This window comes from Mesocricetus auratus, unplaced genomic scaffold (assembly GCF_017639785.1).
Source record: "Mesocricetus auratus isolate SY011 unplaced genomic scaffold, BCM_Maur_2.0 Super-Scaffold_100024, whole genome shotgun sequence".
Classification (NCBI taxonomy): Eukaryota; Metazoa; Chordata; class Mammalia; order Rodentia; family Cricetidae; genus Mesocricetus; species Mesocricetus auratus.
The window spans coordinates 29,506,509-29,527,545 of NW_024429205.1; the positions used below are offsets into that span (position 1 = coordinate 29,506,509).

A 21,037-nucleotide genomic window follows, 5' to 3' on the forward strand; every position below is an offset into this window, starting at 1 on the left:
GAGTGAGTTCCAGGACAGCCTCCAAAATGATACAGAGAAACCCTGTCTCCAAAAACCAAAAAAAAAAAAAAAAGATTTATTTATTATGAATACAACATCCTGCCTCCATGTATGCCTGCACGCCAGAAGAGGGCACCAGATCTCTCTATGGATGGTGGTAAGCCACCATGTGGTTGCTGGGAATTGAACTCAGGACCTCTGGAAGAGCAGTCGGTGCTCTTAACCTCTGAGCCATCTCTCCAGCCCTGTCAGTCTTTTTTTTTTTTTCACTGTTCAAGGTTTATTTGGTGTTTTCATTGCCATGACACTTGGGTAGTTGGTTGCATCATCCATATGCAGATCTTACTTCTTATACAATATTTCAATGTACACTACAGACACATAATACACAAAATAATAATATCCTTTAGAAGAGTTATGACAAGATATGCATAATGGACTTACACACTGGAGCCAGGTTGGGACTAACCGGGGGCTCATTGCCCTAGGCATGTTTGGTGAGGTTGCACAGCGCAGACACAGGCTCACGGCTAATTGAAGCCTGCACACAATTGGCAGTGTGCCTTGGAGACAGTGGACTGTCACACCAACCAAGTCACCACTACACAAGTACCACTTAGCATCAGGGTAGAACTGTGGGAAGTGAGGTTTCCTCCAGGCTACCTTAACACAACCACACTAAGCACAGCTCAGATGAGTAGACAGATGTGTGTGGTCTCCATAGAAACCCTGCGGCAGCCTGGATAGTGAAGCCCTAGGGTATCTGAGGACTTCAGAACTGCAGCTCTTTCTGGATCCCCCAGAGCGTATCTGCACTCTTCTTCAAGCGAGCCTCCTCTTCAGAAGTGACAGTCACCTTCACAACATCTGAGATTCCATTTTGTCCCAGGACACAAGGAACACTGAGGAAGACTTCATCGTTGATTCCATAGAGACCCTTAATCATGGTAGAGATGGGATGCACCCGCCTAAGATTCTTCATTATGCTCTCGGCCAAGTCGGCCACAGACAGGCCAATGGCCCAGGATGTGTAACCCTTCAGTTTGATCACCTCATAGGCACTGTCAACCACCTGCTTGTGGACCTCCTTCCACTGCTCCTTGTCGGCATCGGAGCCCAGCTCTGGATTCAGATTCTTCAGGGAGACACCAGCAACATTCACACCGCTCCACACGGGCACACTGGAGTCTCCATGCTCCCCTAGGACCCATCCGTGACAGCTTATCGGGTGAACACCCAAACTTTCTCCCATCACATAACAGAACCGAGCAGAATCCAGATTGCAGCCACTTCCAATAACTCGGTTTTTGGGAAAGCCACTTATTTTCCAAGCCACGTAGGTCAAGATATCCACTGGGTTTGAAACAATAAGCAGCTTGCAGTTTGGACTGTACTTCACAACGTTGGGAATGATGAACTTGAAGATGTTCACGTTTCGCTGGACCAGATTGAGTCGGCTCTCTCCCTCTTGCTGACGGGCCCCCACTGTGACAATGACCAGCTTGGAGTTTGCAGTCACACTATAGTCTTTGCCAGAGGCAATTTTTGGTGTTCTGAGGAAAAGGCTGCCATGCTGGAGATCCGTCATCTCTCCCTTCAGCTTGTCTTCCATGACATCAACAAGGGCAAGCTCATCTGCTAAGTCCTTCATTAAGATACTGATGGCACAAGCCATGCCAACAGCACCCACCCCAACAACCGTGATCTTGTTCTGAGGGACCTGTTCTTCCTTAAGCAGATTCACAATCAGCTGGTCCTTGAGGGCTGTCATCTTGGAGGACTTTGAACTTTTGGGGACCGCTAGTGCACAATGAATGGCGTCCGGGGAAACAGCCGCGTGGTCCGAGATCGGCGACGAGGACACAGGCTCCAAGCACCCCTGTCAGTCTTTTTTAAGAATAGTCCGTCCCCTCCCCAGCTTCCTAATGAACAGAACTTGGACTCACAAGAATAGTGGATAGCAAGAAGGAAACATTCCACAATTAGATCACTTAACTCCTCCCTCTGCGACCCTTTAACCTTGCCAACACCTGCTACCTGCTCACCTTCAGTGGCCTGGTTACTAGGCAACAACCCCTCCCTCCCTGTCCTGCATTCCTCTGCCCCATCCCCCTACCTCATTTCCCCTATATAAGCCTGTATGAAACTCTCGTTAAACAAAGCTCAATCAGCCATGTTGTCCTGCTGCCCATCTCTCTGTTTCTTGTCTCATTCCTTCCAGGTTCCCATGGGCTTAGTCCCTGTTGTGCCCCGCTGGTCTGGGCAAGTGTTATATACCATTGTCCCCTTCCCTGGGGCAAGTGTTATATACCATTGTCCCCTTCCCTGGGGCAAGGGTTATATACCATTGTCCCCTTCCCTAGTTAATGAAAGTCCGCCTGTCAATCACCTGGCCAAGAGATCAGCCTGGAAAAAATGTGAAGTCAAGCTGAGGAGATGGGAGAGTCAATTGTCCCCTCCATGATACAGTGTACATAGCACTCCCAGCTTCCTTCCTGTGAAGCAGCTATTTAAGGAGCTCCCACCATGTGATACTAGTACCCTGCCTACTTTTCCGACTTGTGACTCAAAAGGAATAACTTTCCCTTTTTCTTCTGTCTGCCCAAGCAGGCTTTTCCTGACACACTGTGTCCACACTTACCTAAGTCTCAGGGACAAATGTCCCAGGCATTTGTTTCTAAGGACAGAGAGTAGCAGCAGAAAAAGAAAAAGGCTCATAATTCCCCCACCCCATTCAGACTTGGGTTGTTTAAGTGAAAAACCTCAATACACCCTCCCCCGCTTTTTTGAGACTCAGAAGGTCGCCTCAGTGGAAAATTCTCCAAGGTCCCTTCCCCTAGACAGGGAACAAGGTCAAATTAAAAAGAACATCTGGTCCAGAGTGCTAACGAAGGAAACCGGCAGACTGTAGAGATAAGTTTAACTCTGACCTTGTAGTTTCTCCAGGAAGGAGTTATACCCATGTTCTTACAATACCCCTATTACTTGCCCAGATCTGCACCTGCAGTAGCTCCACTTCTTACAATACCCCTATTTCTTTGCTTGCCAAAAGTATGTATATAAAAATAAAACTGTCCTAAAGCCCAGCGCTCTCAGTTAGCTAAGGCTGCTGAGTCGCCCACAGACGCCTGTATAAACAATAAACCTCTTGTGATTTGCATCCAGCTGTCTGGTTATTGAGCTCGGGATGTCACCGGGGTATTCAGCCTAAAGCCTGACAACCTCGGGTCTTTCATTAGATTTAAGCAATGGGAGGCTGGAGAGATAGCTCAGGTGTTAAGAGCACTGGCTGCTCTTCCAGAGGTCCTGAGTTCAATTCCCAGCAACCACATGGCAGCTCACAACCATCTGTAATGAGATCTGGTGCCCTCTTCTGGGATGCAGGGATATGCACAGGCAGAACACTGTATACATAATAAATAAAAATAAATAAATAAAATTTAAGCAATGGGTTGAGCAGTGATGGCACACACCTCTAGCATTGGGGCAGGAGAGATGGCTCAACAGTAAAGGGAATTCACTGCTTTAATAGAGATTCCAGATTCAGTCACCAGCATCCAAGTCAGGTGGTTCATAGCTACCACCTGTAACTCCAGCTCCAGAGATTCAACACCCTCTTCCTGCCTCCACAGGCATCAACACACACACACACACACACACACACACACACACACACAATAAAAGAAACAGACAAAGACAGAGGCAGAAAACAAACAGACAAAGACTGAGATGGAGAGAGAGAGAATATTTTTAAATAAATAAAATTTAAATATTTAAGCTATATGGCCAGGTGGGGTGGTAGGGCACACTTTAATCCCAGCACTTGGGAGGCAGAGGCTGGCTGATCTCTGTGAGTTTGAGGCCAACTTGGTCTAAAAGTAAATTTCAAGGTAGTCACGGCTACATAGAGAAACCCTGTCTCAAAAAACCAACAAATAGCCGTGTGGTGGTGGCGCACGCCTTTAATCCCAGCACTCGGGAGGCAGAGGCAGGCGGATTGCTGTGAGTTCGAGGCCGGGCTGGACCGACAGCCTCCAAAACAATACAGAGAAACCCTGTCTCATAAAACCAAAAAATAAAAATAAATAAACCAATGAATAAATGAATAAATATTTAAGTTATATTGATGGGAGATGTCATTCTGTAACTATGTTTCTCTTCTTGTTTGATGAATAAAGCACTGTTGGCCAATAGGGAAGCAAGATAGGTGGGTCTAGGAGATGAGGAGTGTGGGAACAAGAGACCTTGGCCAGAGGCCCACTTCCCCATCAGCCTGGGAGCAGGCAGCTGTAACCGGTAGAAAACGTGTTTACCAAAAAATAATCCTGATGTTTTCGGAAGGGCTCGCCCACAGGAACACCCTGACCTTGACCTTTCCAATGAATGACTAACCGCCTCTTCCTGACCACCCACCACAGCATCTGGTGTCAGGGCATATAACCAGCCAGGGTAAGAATAAAGGTGAGCTTTCTTGGAGCCTTCTTGAGGAGTTTTTCTTGGGGCCTTGTGGAAGCCTTCTAGAAGCTTTCTTGCACCACCAACTGGTCTCTGTGTCATCAATACTGACACCCTCCACACATTCTCAGACAGAGGCTGCGTGAGCGGGCAGGGCAGAGGAAGATTCTGGGAATTGCAGGTCCAGTAAGACCCAATGTAGACAGCAATGGAGTAAGAGACCCAGACCTTTTCTCCGGTAAGATAAGGCCATGTAGAAATACTTAGATTTATAGAAACGGGTTAGTGATTGGGACAGAGCTAGCCTATAAGAAGCCCTAGTCAACGGCCATCAGTTTATAATTAATATAGTGTCTTGTGTGTTATTTGGAGGTTAAAGTGATGGTGGGACCCAGGCGGCTGGTGGGGAAAAGTACATGTAACACTATACCCTCCCAAATTCTAGCCAAATATAGACATGATAGGTAAGTAGAAAATAGTAGATAAAGTTTTTATAAGTGAATCACTGAGCTATTGGATAGCCATATGGGAAAAATAAAATTAGGGCTATGCCTCACACTGGGATCCCCATCCCAAGATAAGCATAGATGAATCAAAGACCTCAATGTAAAAATGAGAACAAAAGGGCCGGAGAGAGAGACTTGGCTCAGTGGCTAAGAGCCCTGGGTGTTCCTCCAGAGGAACAAGGTTTGATTCACCCACAAGAAGGCTCACAACATCTGTAACTCCAGTCCAAGGATCCAACACCCTCTTCTGGCCTCCTCGGGCAACAGACATGTACATGGTGCACAGACATACATGAAGGCAAAAAAAATCCATCTACATGAAGTAAAATAAAATAGAAGTAATCTTTCAAAATTATTGTTTAGAAATGAAGAAAGGACGCACAAATGCTTCATGATGCAAGGGAAGCAAACTCACTCTCAATTGCACCTCATAAGACTCCTTAAAGCAATAAAATACTAGCAAACACACCTCCATAGCATTATAAAAACCTCCTTTAAAAAAAAAGCCGGGCTTTGGTGGCACATGTCTTTAATCCCAGCACTCGGGAGGCAGAGGCAGGCCGATCTCTGTGAGTTCGAGGCCAACCTGGTCTACAGAGCAAGTTCCAGGACAGGCTCCAAAACAATACAGAGAAACCCTGTTTCGAAAAACCAAAAAAAAAAAAAAAAAAAAAAAAAAGAATTTTTAGGAAGAAAACAATTTCAATAACCTCAGAAGTGGGGGGAGATAATTCATGTAAAAAGAAAAGCAAATGAAAATATGCTCACCAATGCTCATAAGAGAATTGCAAATTTAAAGTTTGCTGAGAAACCGTCTATGTTTGAAAGGCAGGAATCCAAACGTTTAGTAATAGACTCTAGAGCTGAGGCGGAGGGAGTGGGGAGGTTGCTGCTCTTCAGATGGGGTGAGAATTCACAACGGTCTAGTCTCAGTGCAAGGGTGACTTTTATGATACCCAGCTACTTCACGTGTGATTTTTCCCTTGGACCCAGGGTGAATAGACTATGGAGATTCCATGCAGTGGGTGCTTCAAAGGGGTACGCATGGGGGCCAGGAAGGTGGCTCAGCAGTTAAGAGCCCTGGCTGCTCTTCCAGAGGACTCAGGTTCCATTCCCAGCACCTACGTGGAGCTCACAATCAGTTCCAGGAGATCTGATTCCCCCTTCTGGCCTTCCTGGGCACCACGAAGGTCGAGCCCACAGGAACCCAGAATTAAAGGGACAAGAGACACAAGGACAGACAGCAAGACAGGCTTTCTGATCAAGCTGCAATTTTTTGTTTCCTCACAAGGATTCTTATAGTGGTTGAAGCAGGAAGCTTGGCAGAGCAGGGAGTTAGGTGGGAGAGGCTATTGCTTTGAAGCAGAGAGCTTGGTCTTGGCAGGATATGTTCCAAGGACACAAGTCTGTGGTGGGGGAGTCTGGACTGCAGGCCTTGAAAGTATGCTGTACAGGAAGATAAGCAGACCAGAGGAATAGAAACTTAACTGTGTTAGTCTCTAAGAATACAGTAGGAAATATAAAGATGGCTTTTTATCATGCTATCCTTATTTTAGGGCCCTCCACAACTGGCAATATTTACAAGAGGTCCTATATACCAATGATCGCTCCCTGAACATAAGTGACACACATGCAGGCAAAATACCCATACACAATACAAATAATAACAACAAATAATAGTAATGATCAACATAGCTCCCAGAGTACACTGGTTAGTGAGAAATAGATCAGAGGAGTAAACACAGCTGTGACCTGCCTCTGCCAGGAAGGAAAAGTCTTAGTTTATGCTCACAAACATAAGCAAAGGAACAGTGGACTAAAACCGTTATCTCTAAGATGAGGAAGACGATGCCAGCTGAATGGGGAGAGAGACAGATATGAAGCTAGTCCTCTCTACTTATATTTACACCTTCACAGCATTTTCATTTTCAGTCGTGGAACGAGAGGCAAACTTGTGTTTGGATGACGCCTCCTCCATCAAAATCCAACTGAGACAAACGGAGCTAACAAGACATCAAGTGGGTTTCATAACGGCATAGGGAAGAACCATGTCAAGTGACTCTAGAAGACGGCGTTTGAGTTGAGCATCCTTAGGGAGGTAGTGCCTAGGGACAAGGAGAACGGCAAGGAAAGCTGAGGCCATTTTTATCCATCTCCCTAGTTATCTTACAAGACAAATGACCCAGTTTCTTCAGCAAATAAATACAGAAAGGAAAAAGAAGACATTGTTTGTGGCTTAAGGAAGGCTAATGCTCTGCAAACAGTGGTACACGCCTTTAATCCCAGTACTCCAGAGTCAGAGGCAGGAAGATTCCTGAGTTTAAAGTCAGAGTGAGTTCCAAGACAGCCAGGTATACACAGAGAAACCCTGACTCAAAAAACTAAAACAGAGAGAGGTAGCAGGGGTGGGGGCAGTAAAGGGAAGGAAAAGGAAGGGAAGGGAAGGAGAGGAGAGGAGAGGAGAGGAGAGGAGAGGAGAGGAGAGGAAGAGGAAGAGGAAGAGGAGAGGAGAAGAGAGGAAGAGGAGAGGAGGGGAAGAGGAAGAGGAGAGGAGAGGGGAGGGGAGGGGAGGACAGGGGAGGGGAGTGGAGGACAGGGGAGGGGAGGAGAGGAGAGGAGAGGAGAGGGGAGCAGAGGAGAGGGGAGGGGAGGGGAGGAGAGAGGAGGAGAGGAGAGGAGGGGAAGAGAAGAGGAGAGGAGAGGGGAGGAGAGGAGAGGAGAGGAGAGTGAACAAAAGATGGCTACGTGACAGGACAGTGAGAAGGGAACTTTGCAGACACCAGGGAGCCCTGAGTTATACTGCTTTTTATTATGACTTTATTGAATTATATGGTTTGTTGCAATTCATTTTATATTGTGGCTATGTTCTGTTATTAAAGTATATTCTACTGAGTATTACAGTTTTTATTTGTTTGCATGTTTTCTTGCTTAGAGGTGGGTTTCTCCCACTATGGATATTATGCTTTTATTGACTGACTTTAAATTTTATCTTGCTGGGGTGTGTGTGTGTTTATTTGTTTGTTTGTTTGTTTGGTCTTTTGAGACAGGTTCTCATATGTAGCTGTGTCTGTCCTAGAACTCGTTGCATAGAGATCTACCTACCTCTTCCTCAAAAGTGCTGGGATTAAAAACATGAGCTACCACAATCAGTTTATCTTGCATTTTAAAAAAGCAAGATTTAAATATGTATGTGAATATTCATATGTTTGTTGCATGTATTTGGGAACTTGCAGAGGCCTATAGACAATGCCAAAACCCCTGGCTCTGGCATTACAGGCAGTGTGAGCCTCCTGATATGGGTAGTGAGAACTAAACTCAGGTCCTATGCAGGAACAGAACAGCAAGCACTCTTAACCACTGAACTATCTGTCCAGTCCTTACCTTGCAAATTTTTGTTAGAGACATGATCATGCTGATTAGGCTAGACTGGCTTGAACCCACATTCCTCAGTACCCCAGGTGCTGGGATTGCAAGCATCACCACCATGCCTGGCTGTTAGGGTTCATTTCTACTCGGAGTATGACTGCCTTGCCCATCAAAACTCAAATCATTACAAATAGGGGGGCAGAGAGATGGCTCTTTCAGAGGACCCAGGTTCAAATCCCAGCACCTGTGGCAGCTCACAACTGTCTGTAACGCCAATTCCAGGAAGTCTAGAGCCCTCTTCTGGTCTCTGCAGACACCAGGTATGCAAATGGTATAGACACATGTAGACCAAGAACCTTACCAATAAAATATGGTTAAAAAATTAGAAAACTAAATGTTTGTATGATCATCTTCAGTACATTGTCCTTGCCTCCTCTCACAACCATTACTGAGAATCTTTTTCACATATAACCCTGCTCCCCAAAAACTTGATATTGGTTAAATAAATAAATCTCATCATAGACACAATCAACAAATTGGAAAGGCAACCTATGGAATGAGAGAGAATATTGCAAAAGATATGCTTATTAAAGGTTAATATCCATAATATATAAAGAATGCTGACAATTAAACAACAAAAGAAAAACAGCTCCAGGACTTGGATAGTTGGCTAATGACATACAAGTGGCCTACAGGTCCATGACTAGATGCTCTTAATTACTTACTACTGGGGAAATAGTAAAAATGTGAAGAAATAAGAACCTTTGATGGGAATTTTTCAAAAAGGTAAAAAGTACTGTATGGTCAAGCAATTCCAAATGAATTGACAGCAGGATATTTGAGGAGATCTCTGTGCATGTATTGATAGCAGGGTTATGCACAGTATCCGAGAGATGGAAACAACCCAACTGTCCATCAATAGGGTTTTGTTTTTGTTATTGTTTTTGGTTTGGTTTTTTGGGTTTTTTTTTTGTTTGTTTGTTTTTTGTTTTACGAGACAGGGTTTCTCTGATTGTTTTGGAGGCTGTCGGTCCAGCCTGGCCTCAAACTCACAGAGATCCACCTGCCTCTGCCTCCTGAGTGCTGGGATTAAAGGTATGTGCCACCACCGCCTTGGCTCAACAGAGTTTTTAAATGTTCTGTATTTCCACAAGAGAATATTATTCTGCCTTAAAAAAAGAAAATTCAGCCGGGCGTTGGTGGCGCACACCTTTAATCCCAGAACTCAGGAGGCAGAGGCAGGCAGATCTCTGAGTTCGAGGCCGGGCTGGACCGACAGCCTCCAAAACATTCAGAGAAACCCTGTCTCGTAAAACAAACAAACAAAAAAAGAAAGAAAATTCTGATGAACGTTGTGACAGGGATGAAACTTGGGGACGTTTTACTAAATGACATAAGCCAGTCCCAAAAGGACAAGTAGTGTTTCCTGTGAGAAAGAGGAAATGAAGAATTGTGCTGTTAATCCATCTTCCCTACCCATCAGGAGCCAAGACCTCCAGGCAGTGGTGGCTCCCCTTCCCCTGCCTCCCCTCCCCCAGCCATACACTCCTCCTTCACTGCTATTTTCCCTCTTTCTTCGTTTTTGTTTTTAAGATTGTGGGGGCGGGGTAGTTTACGTATATGTCTGTATACCAAAAAAGGGGCATTGGATCCCTTGGGGTTCCAGTTATCTGGAAGGGCAACTAGTGCTCTTAATCGCTAAAGCATTTATCTCTCCATGTTGGGAGATGTCTTTCTGTAAATATGTGTCTGATTGGTTTAAATAAAGCACTGTTGAGGCCGGGCTGTTGGTGGCGTACGCCTTTAATCCCAGCACTCGGGAGGCAGAGGCAGGCGGATCTCTGTAAGTTCGAGACCAGCCTGGACTACCAAGCGAGTTCCAGGACAGCCTCCAAAGCCACAGAGAAACCCTGTCTCGAAAAACCAAAAAAAAAAAGCACTGTTGGCCAATAGGGAAACAAGATAGGTGGGACTAGGAGTCTAGGAGGATTCTGGGAATTGTAGTGAGGCGAGCCCTCAGCACGTGATCTCCTGGAAGCCATGGGTACTCAGGAATGCATTCTCAAAAAGATAAGTTCTTGCCGGGCGTTGGTGGCGCACGCCTTTAATCCCAGCACTCGGGAGGCAGAGGCAGGTGGATCTCTGTGAGTTCGAGACCAGCGTGGACTACCAAGTGAGTTCCAGGACAGCCTCCCAAGCCACAGAGAAACCCTGACTCGAAAAACCAAAAAAAAAAAAAAAAAAAAAAAAGATAAGTTCTTATAAAATATATAGTAGTAATTATGGGTTAATAATCAAATCAGAGCTAGCCGAACCAAGCAAACGGCCAACAGCTTCATAATTATTTAGTGTGTTAATTGGGGACAGGAAGACTGAACGTTACGTCTCCAGCCTCCTCCCTTCCTCTTATCCCTGCTCTGTGTCTCAGAGCAGATCACTAGGGACCAACCAAACAGCCTCTGGGGAGCACTCTGGTATTTTTCTCCTGAAAACCCTTCATTTGTCAATCTTCATATACTGGCTGGTGGAGTTGGAAGATTCCTGGTCCGGTGGTCATCTGTCTAATTCTGGTTCCTTCCATAAGGGAAAGTGAACTTGACTAACTTCAACTTCTAGGGGTTCTAGGTCTTGGAGGAACAGGCAACATGTGATCTGACCCTCAAGGATAGGTCAGATTTGGTAAAATAAAGGTTAGTGCTCAGGTGAGAGGGACAGATGGGAAGTTGCCAGGGCTGTGGGGGGCCAGTTAGCTACATCAGACGTGGGTGGAGGAGCACCGCATGCACCAGATAGGAGCATGCCCATAAACACCCAGGGTTCTGCTTCGTGCTGCATCTGGCTGGATCTGTGCCCAGGACACTCCACGCTGCCTTGAGAAGAATGAAGACAGCTGAGCAGTCCTTCTCAGGGCTGGTGTTTGGGTTGGCACAGGAGGGCTGGGCTTGAGCTCTGCAGTTCACTGGTGCCGGTGAGGAGCTATTCAGGAGAGCTGTCAGTCCAGAAAGAGGCACTCCTCTCTTGTCTGTGTTACACAATTAGCAAAAAGTCAGACCCTGTGCTTCCGGTGCGCTGCATGCAGATGTGCCCGCCATTTCTCCAGGCAACCAGATCACTCTCCAAAGCCTGTTCCTACCTGAGGCACAACACCTCAGATGCACTGGGTGTCTACGGAGCCACCTGTGCTGGAATTCTCTTGGTTCCACAGCCTAATTGTGGCACGGAGAACCGAGAATCAGCAGTTTATCTCTGCCTGTCTGCAGCATGACTTAGGCAAGAGGAAGTCTATAAAAAAAAAAAAACAAAAAACAAAAAACCAGGGTGAATACTTCCTGTCCATGCACAGAAAATTACAAGGAAACGCTGTGTATCTCAGCACACTCGTGTAAGTGGTAGAGCTGTAGGCAGCGCCTGTATTCCTCTTCACACTCAAAGAGCGTGTGTATACAAGGAAGTAGGAGCATTATACAGTCAACAGAGGAAGACAGGGCAGGCAGGCTGAACAGTCCTGTAAATATCAGTGTGGCCAAAATGCCTTCCCAGCCTGCACACATTTTGAACCTGCCTTTTCTCTGTCCTACCTTCTTTATTTCTATGCACTTAGCACCACAGTATCTAAAGATTCAGATAGTTGATTAAATTCAGAAACAAGCCATTGAAAGACCTCCAGAATGGGGTGACCCTCACTCAAGTCTCGGGATAAGCCAACACCCCAATAATTCAAGAGAGACAGTTCTTGCTGCAAGCACATGAGGTTTATTCGGGGAACCAGTGCACTGGGGCCGAGCTCATGACCCTCACAGGGGCAGAGGAGTTCCACCCCTAGTAGCTGCAGCTGGGGGTTTTCAAGAGGGAAAAACTGAATCGGGGAGTTAGGCAAACATCATAAACATAGCGGATGAGGAAGTTAAATGATAGCTTATGTCTTAACAGGAAGGTTATCTCAAGCAAGCATTCTTCAGGCATTGTACAGTTAAACATTGAGCAGGAATGTGGCGAGCTAGTTCCTGGATAAGGGAGGGTTATCTTTTAGGTTTATCTTGAGGTCTCCGGTTTCTCAGGAGAGGGCAGAAGGGCAAGTCACTCTGTGATGGGCTAGTCGCTAGGGGCCTAAAAATGTTGAGTTAGGATCTCTCACCATCAGTGGGAAGACTCATTCCTCCCCTGAAGAGGTATCCCCATTCCCAAAGCTGAGCTCAGAGGAGGAGCCACAAAACGAAACAGATTCCTTGAATGGTGAAACTGGCGATGTATCTGGGAGGAGCCAGCATCAAATATCTATCAAAGGCCGAAATTTAGAGTAATGAGTTCCTGCTTCTTGCTCTCGAGAACTTAGAGCCTCTAAGGCAACCAAGGCTCTCCAATGCATCAGTAACATCTGGGCAGTCCACTATTCCAAGGCTAGGCTCAGAAAAACACCATCTCAGCCCAGGAACAAATGGGCTCTCCCGCTGTCCTTGGGACAAAGCACTTAGGTAAGCCAGCCCTACAGAGACTGTTGAGGGGACAGATTGGTGGGGCAGCCAGAACTAAACCAAGAAATGGGCTTAGGTCTCACAGTGAGATGCTGACTACACCGGGGGCAAGATTCACAAACTTATTCAAAGGACATCCACAGAGGTCAGATTCTGGGTTCCACCTCCCATGTTTCCACCACCTCTACAAATGCTCTAAAAAGATGACTTAATCTTGGGGCTGGAGAGATGGCTCAATAGTCAAGAGCACTTACTGCTCTCACACAGGACCAGAATTTAGATCCCAGCACCTACATTGGGTCAAGGAGAATCAACACCTCTTCTGGTCTCTAAGGGCACTCGTGAGTATGTGCGCGCACACACACACACACACACACAGACACACATACACACAGACACACACAGACACACAGACACACAGACACACACACACACACACACACACACACACACACACACACACACACGGGGGGGGATCTTTATGTTGTTGTTGTTTCCACACAGGGTTTTTCTGTGTAACCCTGGCTGTTCTGGAACTTGCTCTGTAGATCAGGCTGGACTTGAACTCACAGAGATCCGCCTGCCTCTGTCTGCCTGAAGAGTGCTGGGATTAAAGGTGTGTGCCACCACTGCCCGGCTAAATTTTTATTATTTATTTTTGCTATATATAGCCCAGCCTGTCCCAGCCTTGGCCCTTTTGTTTTTGAGACAGAGTTCCTCTGTGTAGCCCTGGCTGTCCTGGAACTTGGCTCTGTAGACCATACTGGTCTCGAACTCACAGAGATCCACCTGCCTCTGCCAGGGGATAAAGGTGTGTGCCATCACACCCAGCTGCATTATCTTGTTTATTGATTTTTCTTTTGACTCACATTGACGCTATTGATTACAATGAAAAGCTATTCTATTTCCTATCCCTCCCCCCAAAAAAGCAAAACTAAATGGAGATCCTGCAAGGTTTACCATCATGTGATGGTCAATCTCAGTAGTCACCTTGCCTGGCTGAGATTTAGACAAAGCTCTGGGCATTCCGTGAGGGTGTTTCCAGAGAGGTTTGGCTGAGGTGGGAGGAGCCATAGCAGGGCATCAGCATTCATGGCCCTCTACTTCCTGAGAGAGTGCAAAGTGGCTAGCCTCCTCACCCTGCTGCTACCACAGCTCCTATGTCACAGCAATGAGGGAGCAACTAATACCTATCAGAAGGGGAGGTCAGAAGAGAAGGGATTTACTGGACCCCCAGGGTGACCTCCAGCCTTTGGGTTCTGCTTCACCAGACCCCAGAGACTATAGCAATTATATTGCCGTAGACATATACTTACCCTGTTCATGCTTAGATGACAAAACTACCATCATCGGGTGACTTACCCATCACTCTACGGCTGCCCAAACACTCCTGCTCAGATGCAAATGTGCCAGAAGTCTTTCCCCAGTAGATGATTTTACCCCTCCCACAGGTGTGCCCATAAGGACAATGACACAGGATTCATTCACAAAGTCATCTCATCTAGTCCTTGTCAGAAGAGCCTCCAGGGACTCAGTCTTTATCTGGTTTTCTCCAGACAGATCTCAGTGAAGGATCTTGCTCTTGATGGGCCTGCCCTCCTTCGAGGACATCCAGAACCTGCCACGTGTGACCTCTGGCCTGAATGCTGAAGAGTTCCCAGCAAAAGCACTTCCTTCCGGATTTGCTTAGCCCTAAAGCAATACAGATCATAGGCATGGAATATATACTGCACAGAGAGGTCTTCTCTTCAGATGGCCATTGAAGTTTTGTGGGTTCACCCTGCATAGCAGACACGTCCCGGCCTTGCCAATCTTCGTGTGACGCAGGAAAGGGAGTGGGTACCTAGCCTCTGGAGGGGCAGCCTCTCCTAGAGCACCAGGAACTCAACACCCCTGCCCCCGCCCCAGACAGACTTCTGTCTCTACTGCGCCATCCCCCTCCAGGTCAGGCAGCTTCAGGGTGTCACAGGCTAGTGACAAAGTGCGGAAAGACCGCACAGCTGGACTAAGCATCTGGGGGTATTAACCTGCCACGCCCTGCTGTAAAGCGGAGGGGCTATGAATTGACTCCAACTTTAAAACCTTTTCTGATAAGAAATGAGGTTAAAAAGAAATATACAGAGGCCCATAGGAATTAACACATTAATTTCAAGTACTCGGAGATGTTAAGGAGCCCGGGAGGCAAAAGGCAAGCAAGCCCTTCTCTGCTGAGTTCGCCCCAGTCAGCCTAGACACCACACTGTGCCCTGAGGCCAGCCCCAGGAAGCCCTTCCCCGGAACCTGAATTTGGACTTGTAACTGACAGGCCCCCAAGAGCTTCATCCCCAGATGACCTGAGCATTGAGGGGTCTGAAGGAGCGCCCACCATCAGGAAAAACGAGAGAGAGAGAGAGAGAGAGAGAGAGAGAGAGAGAGAGAGAGAGAGAGAGAGAGAGAGAGAGAGAGAGAGAGAGAGAGGGAGAGGGAGAGGGAGAGGGAGAGGGAGAGGGAGAGGGAAGAGATAGAGGGAGGGAGAGGGAGAGGGAGAGAGGGAGGGAGAGGGGAGAGAGAGAGAGAGAGGGGAGAGAGAGGGAGAGGGGAGAGGGAGAGAGAGAGAGAGGGAGGGAGGGAGAGGGAGAGAGGGAGGGAGAAGGGAGAGAGAGAGAGAGAGGGAAGAGAGAGAAGAGAGAGAGGGAAGAGAGAGAGGGAGAGAGAGAGAGAGAGAGAGAGAGAGAGAGAGAGAGAGAGAGAGAGAGAGAGAGAGAATATGTCTTTGTGTGTGTGTAAAAATTGAAAAGAAACTGACAGGGAAAGTTGTTGATGACAATGGCACTGAACACACAGGTAGCAACAGAGATTGCTGTTTATGAAGACAGGATGAAAGTTCTGACACCTACCTGTAGCCTGTAATCCCAGACTGGAGTTTAGGAAGAACACTCATTATGCTCCAAATTCCAGACCAGTGGCAGCCTGGGATACATAGGAGACCCTGTCAAACAGTGCAGGGATGTAACAGGGCCCTAGACCTTAGTAGTTCTGCTTCCGGCTGACTGTTCTTAACTGAAGTTTGTCAACCTAGGACGTGGTTTTCGTACTGGAAGCTCACCCCGACAAAGGCTCAGTGCTAAACTGAGATCCCAAACACCCAGTGAAGTTGCTGGACGACTAATAAAGACTTTCTATTGACTTAAAGCCAATCTGACCCGTCTTCTCTGGTGGACACCCACAACAGGGAAGGGAGGTGTGTGTGTGTTTTAAACACACATTTAGGATATGCATATCTTACATTTATATGTTATACATGTGTTATACTATATTAAATTTAAGTATAAAGCTAAATAAATGTCCTAGTACATAGTAAGTAGCAATTAGATGGTAGAAGATGGATGGAAGGATGGATGAATGGAAGGATGGATGGCTTTTTTCAATCAGGATTTCATTAGCCCAGGCTGGCTCAAAATCCCTATGTTGGGTTATTAAAGCTATGATGAAACACCATGACCAAAAGCAAGTGAGGTTTACTTAACTCCCTCTCCCACATCATAGTCCATCACTGGAGGAAGTCAGGGCGGGAACGCACACAAAGCCCCAACCAGGAGGCCAGTGAGCAGCCCTCTTCCATGGCCTTTGCATCCGCTTCTGCCTCCACCTCCCAATGCTTAGGGATTGCAGGTGCACCGTCTGGCTTGTATTTTATATTTAATTATGCAATTTCTGTGAATTTTTACGTTTTATTTTTTAGACTTTATGTGTATGAGTATGTATGTGTACCACCCACCACAGGTGTGCCAGGCTCCCTGAGAAGTCAGAAGAGGGGGTCAGATCCCCTGAAACTGGAGTTCCAACTGATGCCTGCACCATCCCATGGACCTTGGGAATGGAACTCAGGTCCTCAACAAGAGTAACAAGTGCCCTTAGCTGCTAAGCCATCTCTCCTGCTCCAATTATGAATTATAAAAATTTAAGAACATACTTGAAGCCAGGCAGTGGTGGCGCACACCTTTAATCCCAGCCCTTGGGAGGCAGAGGCAGGCGGATCTCTGTGAGCTCCAGGACAGCCTCCAAAGCCACAGAGAAACCCTGTCTCAAAAAAAAAAAATGTAGCCAAAGGATTATCGGAGTTAGGATCATGCCAGGGTGCTCTCCTCTGGATGACACAGATCTTAGGGCACAGTGTATAAACAATGAGATTTTTCTTTGAGGATGGTTGTCTTCTCAAAGACACTAAAATGAGTAGCTGACTGTTGCCACTTTCTTCTCAGCACCCCAGGGAACTTTCTGTTGGGTAGGGGTATAGCTTGTTCCCCAGGGAACTTTCTGTTGGGTAGGGTATAGCTTGTTTCCCAGGGAACTTTCTGTTGGGTAGGGTATAGCTTGTTTCCCAGGGAACTTTCTGTTGGGTAGGGTATAGCTTGTTTTCCTTGGAACTTTCTGTTGGGTAGGGGTATAGCTTGTTTCCCAGGGAACTTTCTGTTGAGTAGGGTATAGCTTGTTTCCCAGGGAACTTTCTGTTGGGTAGGGTATAGCTTGTTTCCCAGGGAACTTTCTGTTGGGTAGGGTATAGCTTGTTTCCCAGGGAACTTTGTTGGGTAGGGGTATAGCTTGTTTTCCTTGGAGCTGTTTTTGTCCTAGCTTGCAGTTCTCTCTCCATCCAGCAGCTTGTGTAGAGCTCCTCTTTCCTTGTGTTCCTACCCAGTTCTTGGCACTCAGTTTGCCCTGGCACAGGATCCAGGCTGCTGACTAATGGTTATATAAGGTGAAGAAATCCACCAGGCATGGCCTCACCAGAAGTGGATCCAGGTTTGCAGGACCTAAAGACCATTAAAACTTTGAGACATGAACAGAAAAGCCTGTTTTTGCCATTTATGTGAAATTATCCAAATGTATCACCCTGTCATTTGCCTAAATCTTAAGAAGAGTTTGGCTCTGACAAGTGAGGGACACTTAAGTCTAATTTCCTCCCACTTCTGAGTTAAATTGCAAGAAACCGTACCCATTGAACAGAGCTGCTTGGACCCCTTTGTGTGTCTGTGAAGTTCTTGAGTTCTCAGGACAATGCTTCTTCAGATCATGTATAAAATGATATATCTTGACACTTCAAAACCATTTCAAAAGACTGCAGTTAGGAGGGAGGGAGGGGAGGGGAGGGGAGGGAGGGAGGGAGGGAGGGAGGGAGGGAGGGACTGACTTAGTTAAACCAACCTGGGGCTAGAGACGGCATTTACAAAGGACCCAAATTCAGTTCTCAGCACCCACATCAGGCAGCTCATCACTGCTTATACCTCCAGATGCAGGGCATCCAAAACACTCTTCTGTCCTCTGCACGCACGCGCGCACACACACACTTTACAAGGCATATAGCTAGGGATGCAAGCACCAGTTTTGCTCTCTCAGAATGAGAATAGCAGCATCCAACAGCTGGAAAACACAGAGAAAAGCAGAAGGGATCTTTAGAAGGAAAATGTTTTCCCTTACTGTGTAGCAATAATTATGCTGCCAAACAATTCTCACCATCTAAGATTTAACATTGGATAGGAAAGGAAATTTAAGTGGCAATTCTTCAGACTTTGAAATGTGGTATCTTTGACTAGCAGCAACCTGCGCTGGGTGTACAGTAACTTTCCTTTTTCTGCCAGACCGGGATCAAATCCAGGGCCTCGTACATGCTAAATAAGTGCTCTACTACTGGGCCTCCTCCCAACCTCAGTCCTTTTTCAACTTATTTGTAATAATTGTCTGTGACCCCATTATTTTGTCCTGCTGATGACAAGGATTGATGTCCTCAGACTCCAGGGGCAGAGGAGTCAACCAGCATATTTTAAGAAAAAAGTAAAAAAGAAACTCAAAGGGAAAGGGTCCCAACAAAGAATACCATCCAAGTAGCAAGGGCTTTTTTGGTTTTTGAGACAGGGTTTCTCTGTATTGTTTTGGAGGCTGTCCTGGAACTCGCTCTGTAGACCAGGCTAGCCTCGAACTCACAGAGACCCGCCTGCCTGTGCCTACTGAGTGCTGGGATTAAAGAGGGCTGTATGTTGTTTTTTTTTTTTTTTGAAAGGCTCTATATTTTTTATTACTGGACAAACCATTCCCAACTTAAATATGACCAAATCTCCAGGTCAAAAATGTTAAGCGGCCGGGCGTTGGTGGCGCACGCCTTTAATCCCAGCACTTGGGAGGCAGAGGCAGGCGGATCACTGTGAGTTCGAGACCAGCCTGGTCTACCGAGCGAGTTCCAGGACAGCCTCCAAAGCCACAGGGAAACCCTGTCTCGAAAAACCAAAAAAAAAAAAAAAAAAAAAAAAAAAATGTTAAGCGTCAGCCGGGCGGTGGTGGCGCACGCCTTTAATCCCAGCACTCGTGAGGCAGAGGCAGGCGGATCTTTGTGCGTTCGAGGCCAGGCTGGACCGATAGCCTCCAAAACAATACAGAGAAACCCTGTCTCGTAAAAACCAAAAAAAAAAAAAAAAGTTAAGCGTCATCTGGTAGCTTTGCTTGCATTGACCATGATTCAGTGCAAACTCTCAATTCTTGCCATTGTGTGAATTCTTACAGGCCCAGTTTGGTTCTCCTCCAGTGTCTTCTCTTGGAGTTGTACCTGATTTTGTTACCGATTTTCATCCGAATCCACTGAGGAATAGGACGATTTTGCTTTTGTTTCTTGGCCAAGAATCGCTTGATTCTGAAAGTCTTATGAGAAGACATGGTGAGAAGTCGACTCAGGCGTACAACACACGATGGCGAAGGGAGGGCTGTATGTTTTTATATGACTGCAGAACAAAGAAAACTGTAGTGGAGTGTCAGGTAAACAGTGGCCTGTCTTCTTCAGGTATACAAGACGGATGTTTTTTTTCTCTAGTGCTAGAACTCTGCCATAAACTAATACAGGGTGGACATATTTTGTTTATGATCTAACAAATAAAGCTTGCCTGAAGATCACAATGCAAAGCTACAGAGGCCAGACAATGAGCACTCAAGAGACAGAGACAGATGGATCTCTGAGTTCAAGGCCAGCCTGGGCTATGGAGAAACAGAGCTCACACCTTTAATCCAGCATTAGAGTGGAGAGAATATAAAGCGGGAGCAGACAGGAGCACACAGCATCTCAGTGTGATCTAGGCAGTCTTGAGGAGCAGTGTAGTCAGGAGATGCAATCGGGGAGGACACACTTGTCCCTTTGATCTGAGTGTTGACAGAGGTGAGAACTCTCTAGCGGCTGGTTGCTTTGCTTCTGTCACTGGGTTTTTGATTATTTATGCTACAACACAGTATCTAATGGTCATCAAATAGAGGGACTTTGATCTGTGGAGTTCTGGGAATTTAGACAAACATTTCATAATTCACTGGTGACTCAACTACTTTCCCATCTCCTGCCAACAGTCTTGCTAAACCTCCCAGGATTATCAGTCTTCTGCCTCAACCTCTCAAATAGCGGGAAGTAACAGGCCCAGTTTATTTATAACTTTTTGTGTTGACTGCACTGTTTGGTCTTTTATCTCTGCTTTATGTTCATGTTTATTTATTGTCATGCTGAAGCTTGAACCCAGGACCTAATATGTACACTAGGCTAGTGCTCTACCACTGAGCCACACCTACTTGCTAATTTCACCATTTGTAGTAACCGCCTTACTTTTTTTGGGGGGGGGGGTTCGAGACAGGGTTTCTCTGTATTGTTTTGGAGCCTGTCCTGGAACTAGCTCAGTAGACCAGGCTTGGTCTGGAACTCACAAGATCCATCTGCCTCTGCCTCCCGAGTGCTGGGATTAAAGGCGTGCGCCACCACCGCCTGGCAACATCTTACTCTTATAACTGGTAAAATCCAACAAACCATTTCCACATTATTCATTTAAAAGCAATTTAGCAACAACTGAGAACACAACTTTAGAAACCAAACTGTCAGGTTCAAGTCCTAACACCACCTATTTGTTCAAACTTTGTTACTTGCTTGAAGTTCCTATTCATTAAAAGTAGGTAGTGGTGGTGACCCCACATCTGTAATTCCAGCATTCGGGAGTTCAAGACCAGCCTGGTCTACAGAGTGAGTTCCAGGACAGCCAAGGTTACAACAGAGAAGCCCTGTCTCAAACCATCCCCACCCCTTACAAAAAGGAAAAACAAAAATACAAAACAAACCAGTATGTCCTGTTGCCTGTCTGCTAACACAAGGAGAATGTTCTTCCAAGAACTTTTGGGGGCTGGCAAGACATACACATGAACAAAATTGAAGTTTTGGTTTAGATTACTGTATCATTCTATTCCAGA

At 46.3% G+C, this 21,037-nt stretch overlaps 2 protein-coding genes across 2 annotated transcripts; both read right to left on the reverse strand.

Moving 5' to 3' along the window:
- Window positions 1-757: 757 nt before the first annotated feature.
- LOC121133825 (L-lactate dehydrogenase A chain-like) lies at window positions 758-1,786 on the reverse strand. The gene has a single exon (XM_040730938.1). The coding sequence runs from the start codon at window positions 1,769-1,771 to the stop codon at window positions 773-775; it is 999 nt and encodes a 332-aa protein (XP_040586872.1). The 5' UTR covers window positions 1,772-1,786; the 3' UTR covers window positions 758-772.
- Window positions 1,787-19,309: 17,523 nt separating this feature from the next.
- LOC106021427 (60S ribosomal protein L39-like) lies at window positions 19,310-19,543 on the reverse strand. Its single transcript, XM_040730791.1, has one exon. The coding sequence runs from the start codon at window positions 19,478-19,480 to the stop codon at window positions 19,325-19,327; it is 156 nt and encodes a 51-aa protein (XP_040586725.1). The 5' UTR covers window positions 19,481-19,543; the 3' UTR covers window positions 19,310-19,324.
- Between the last annotated feature and the right edge of the window lie 1,494 nt (window positions 19,544-21,037).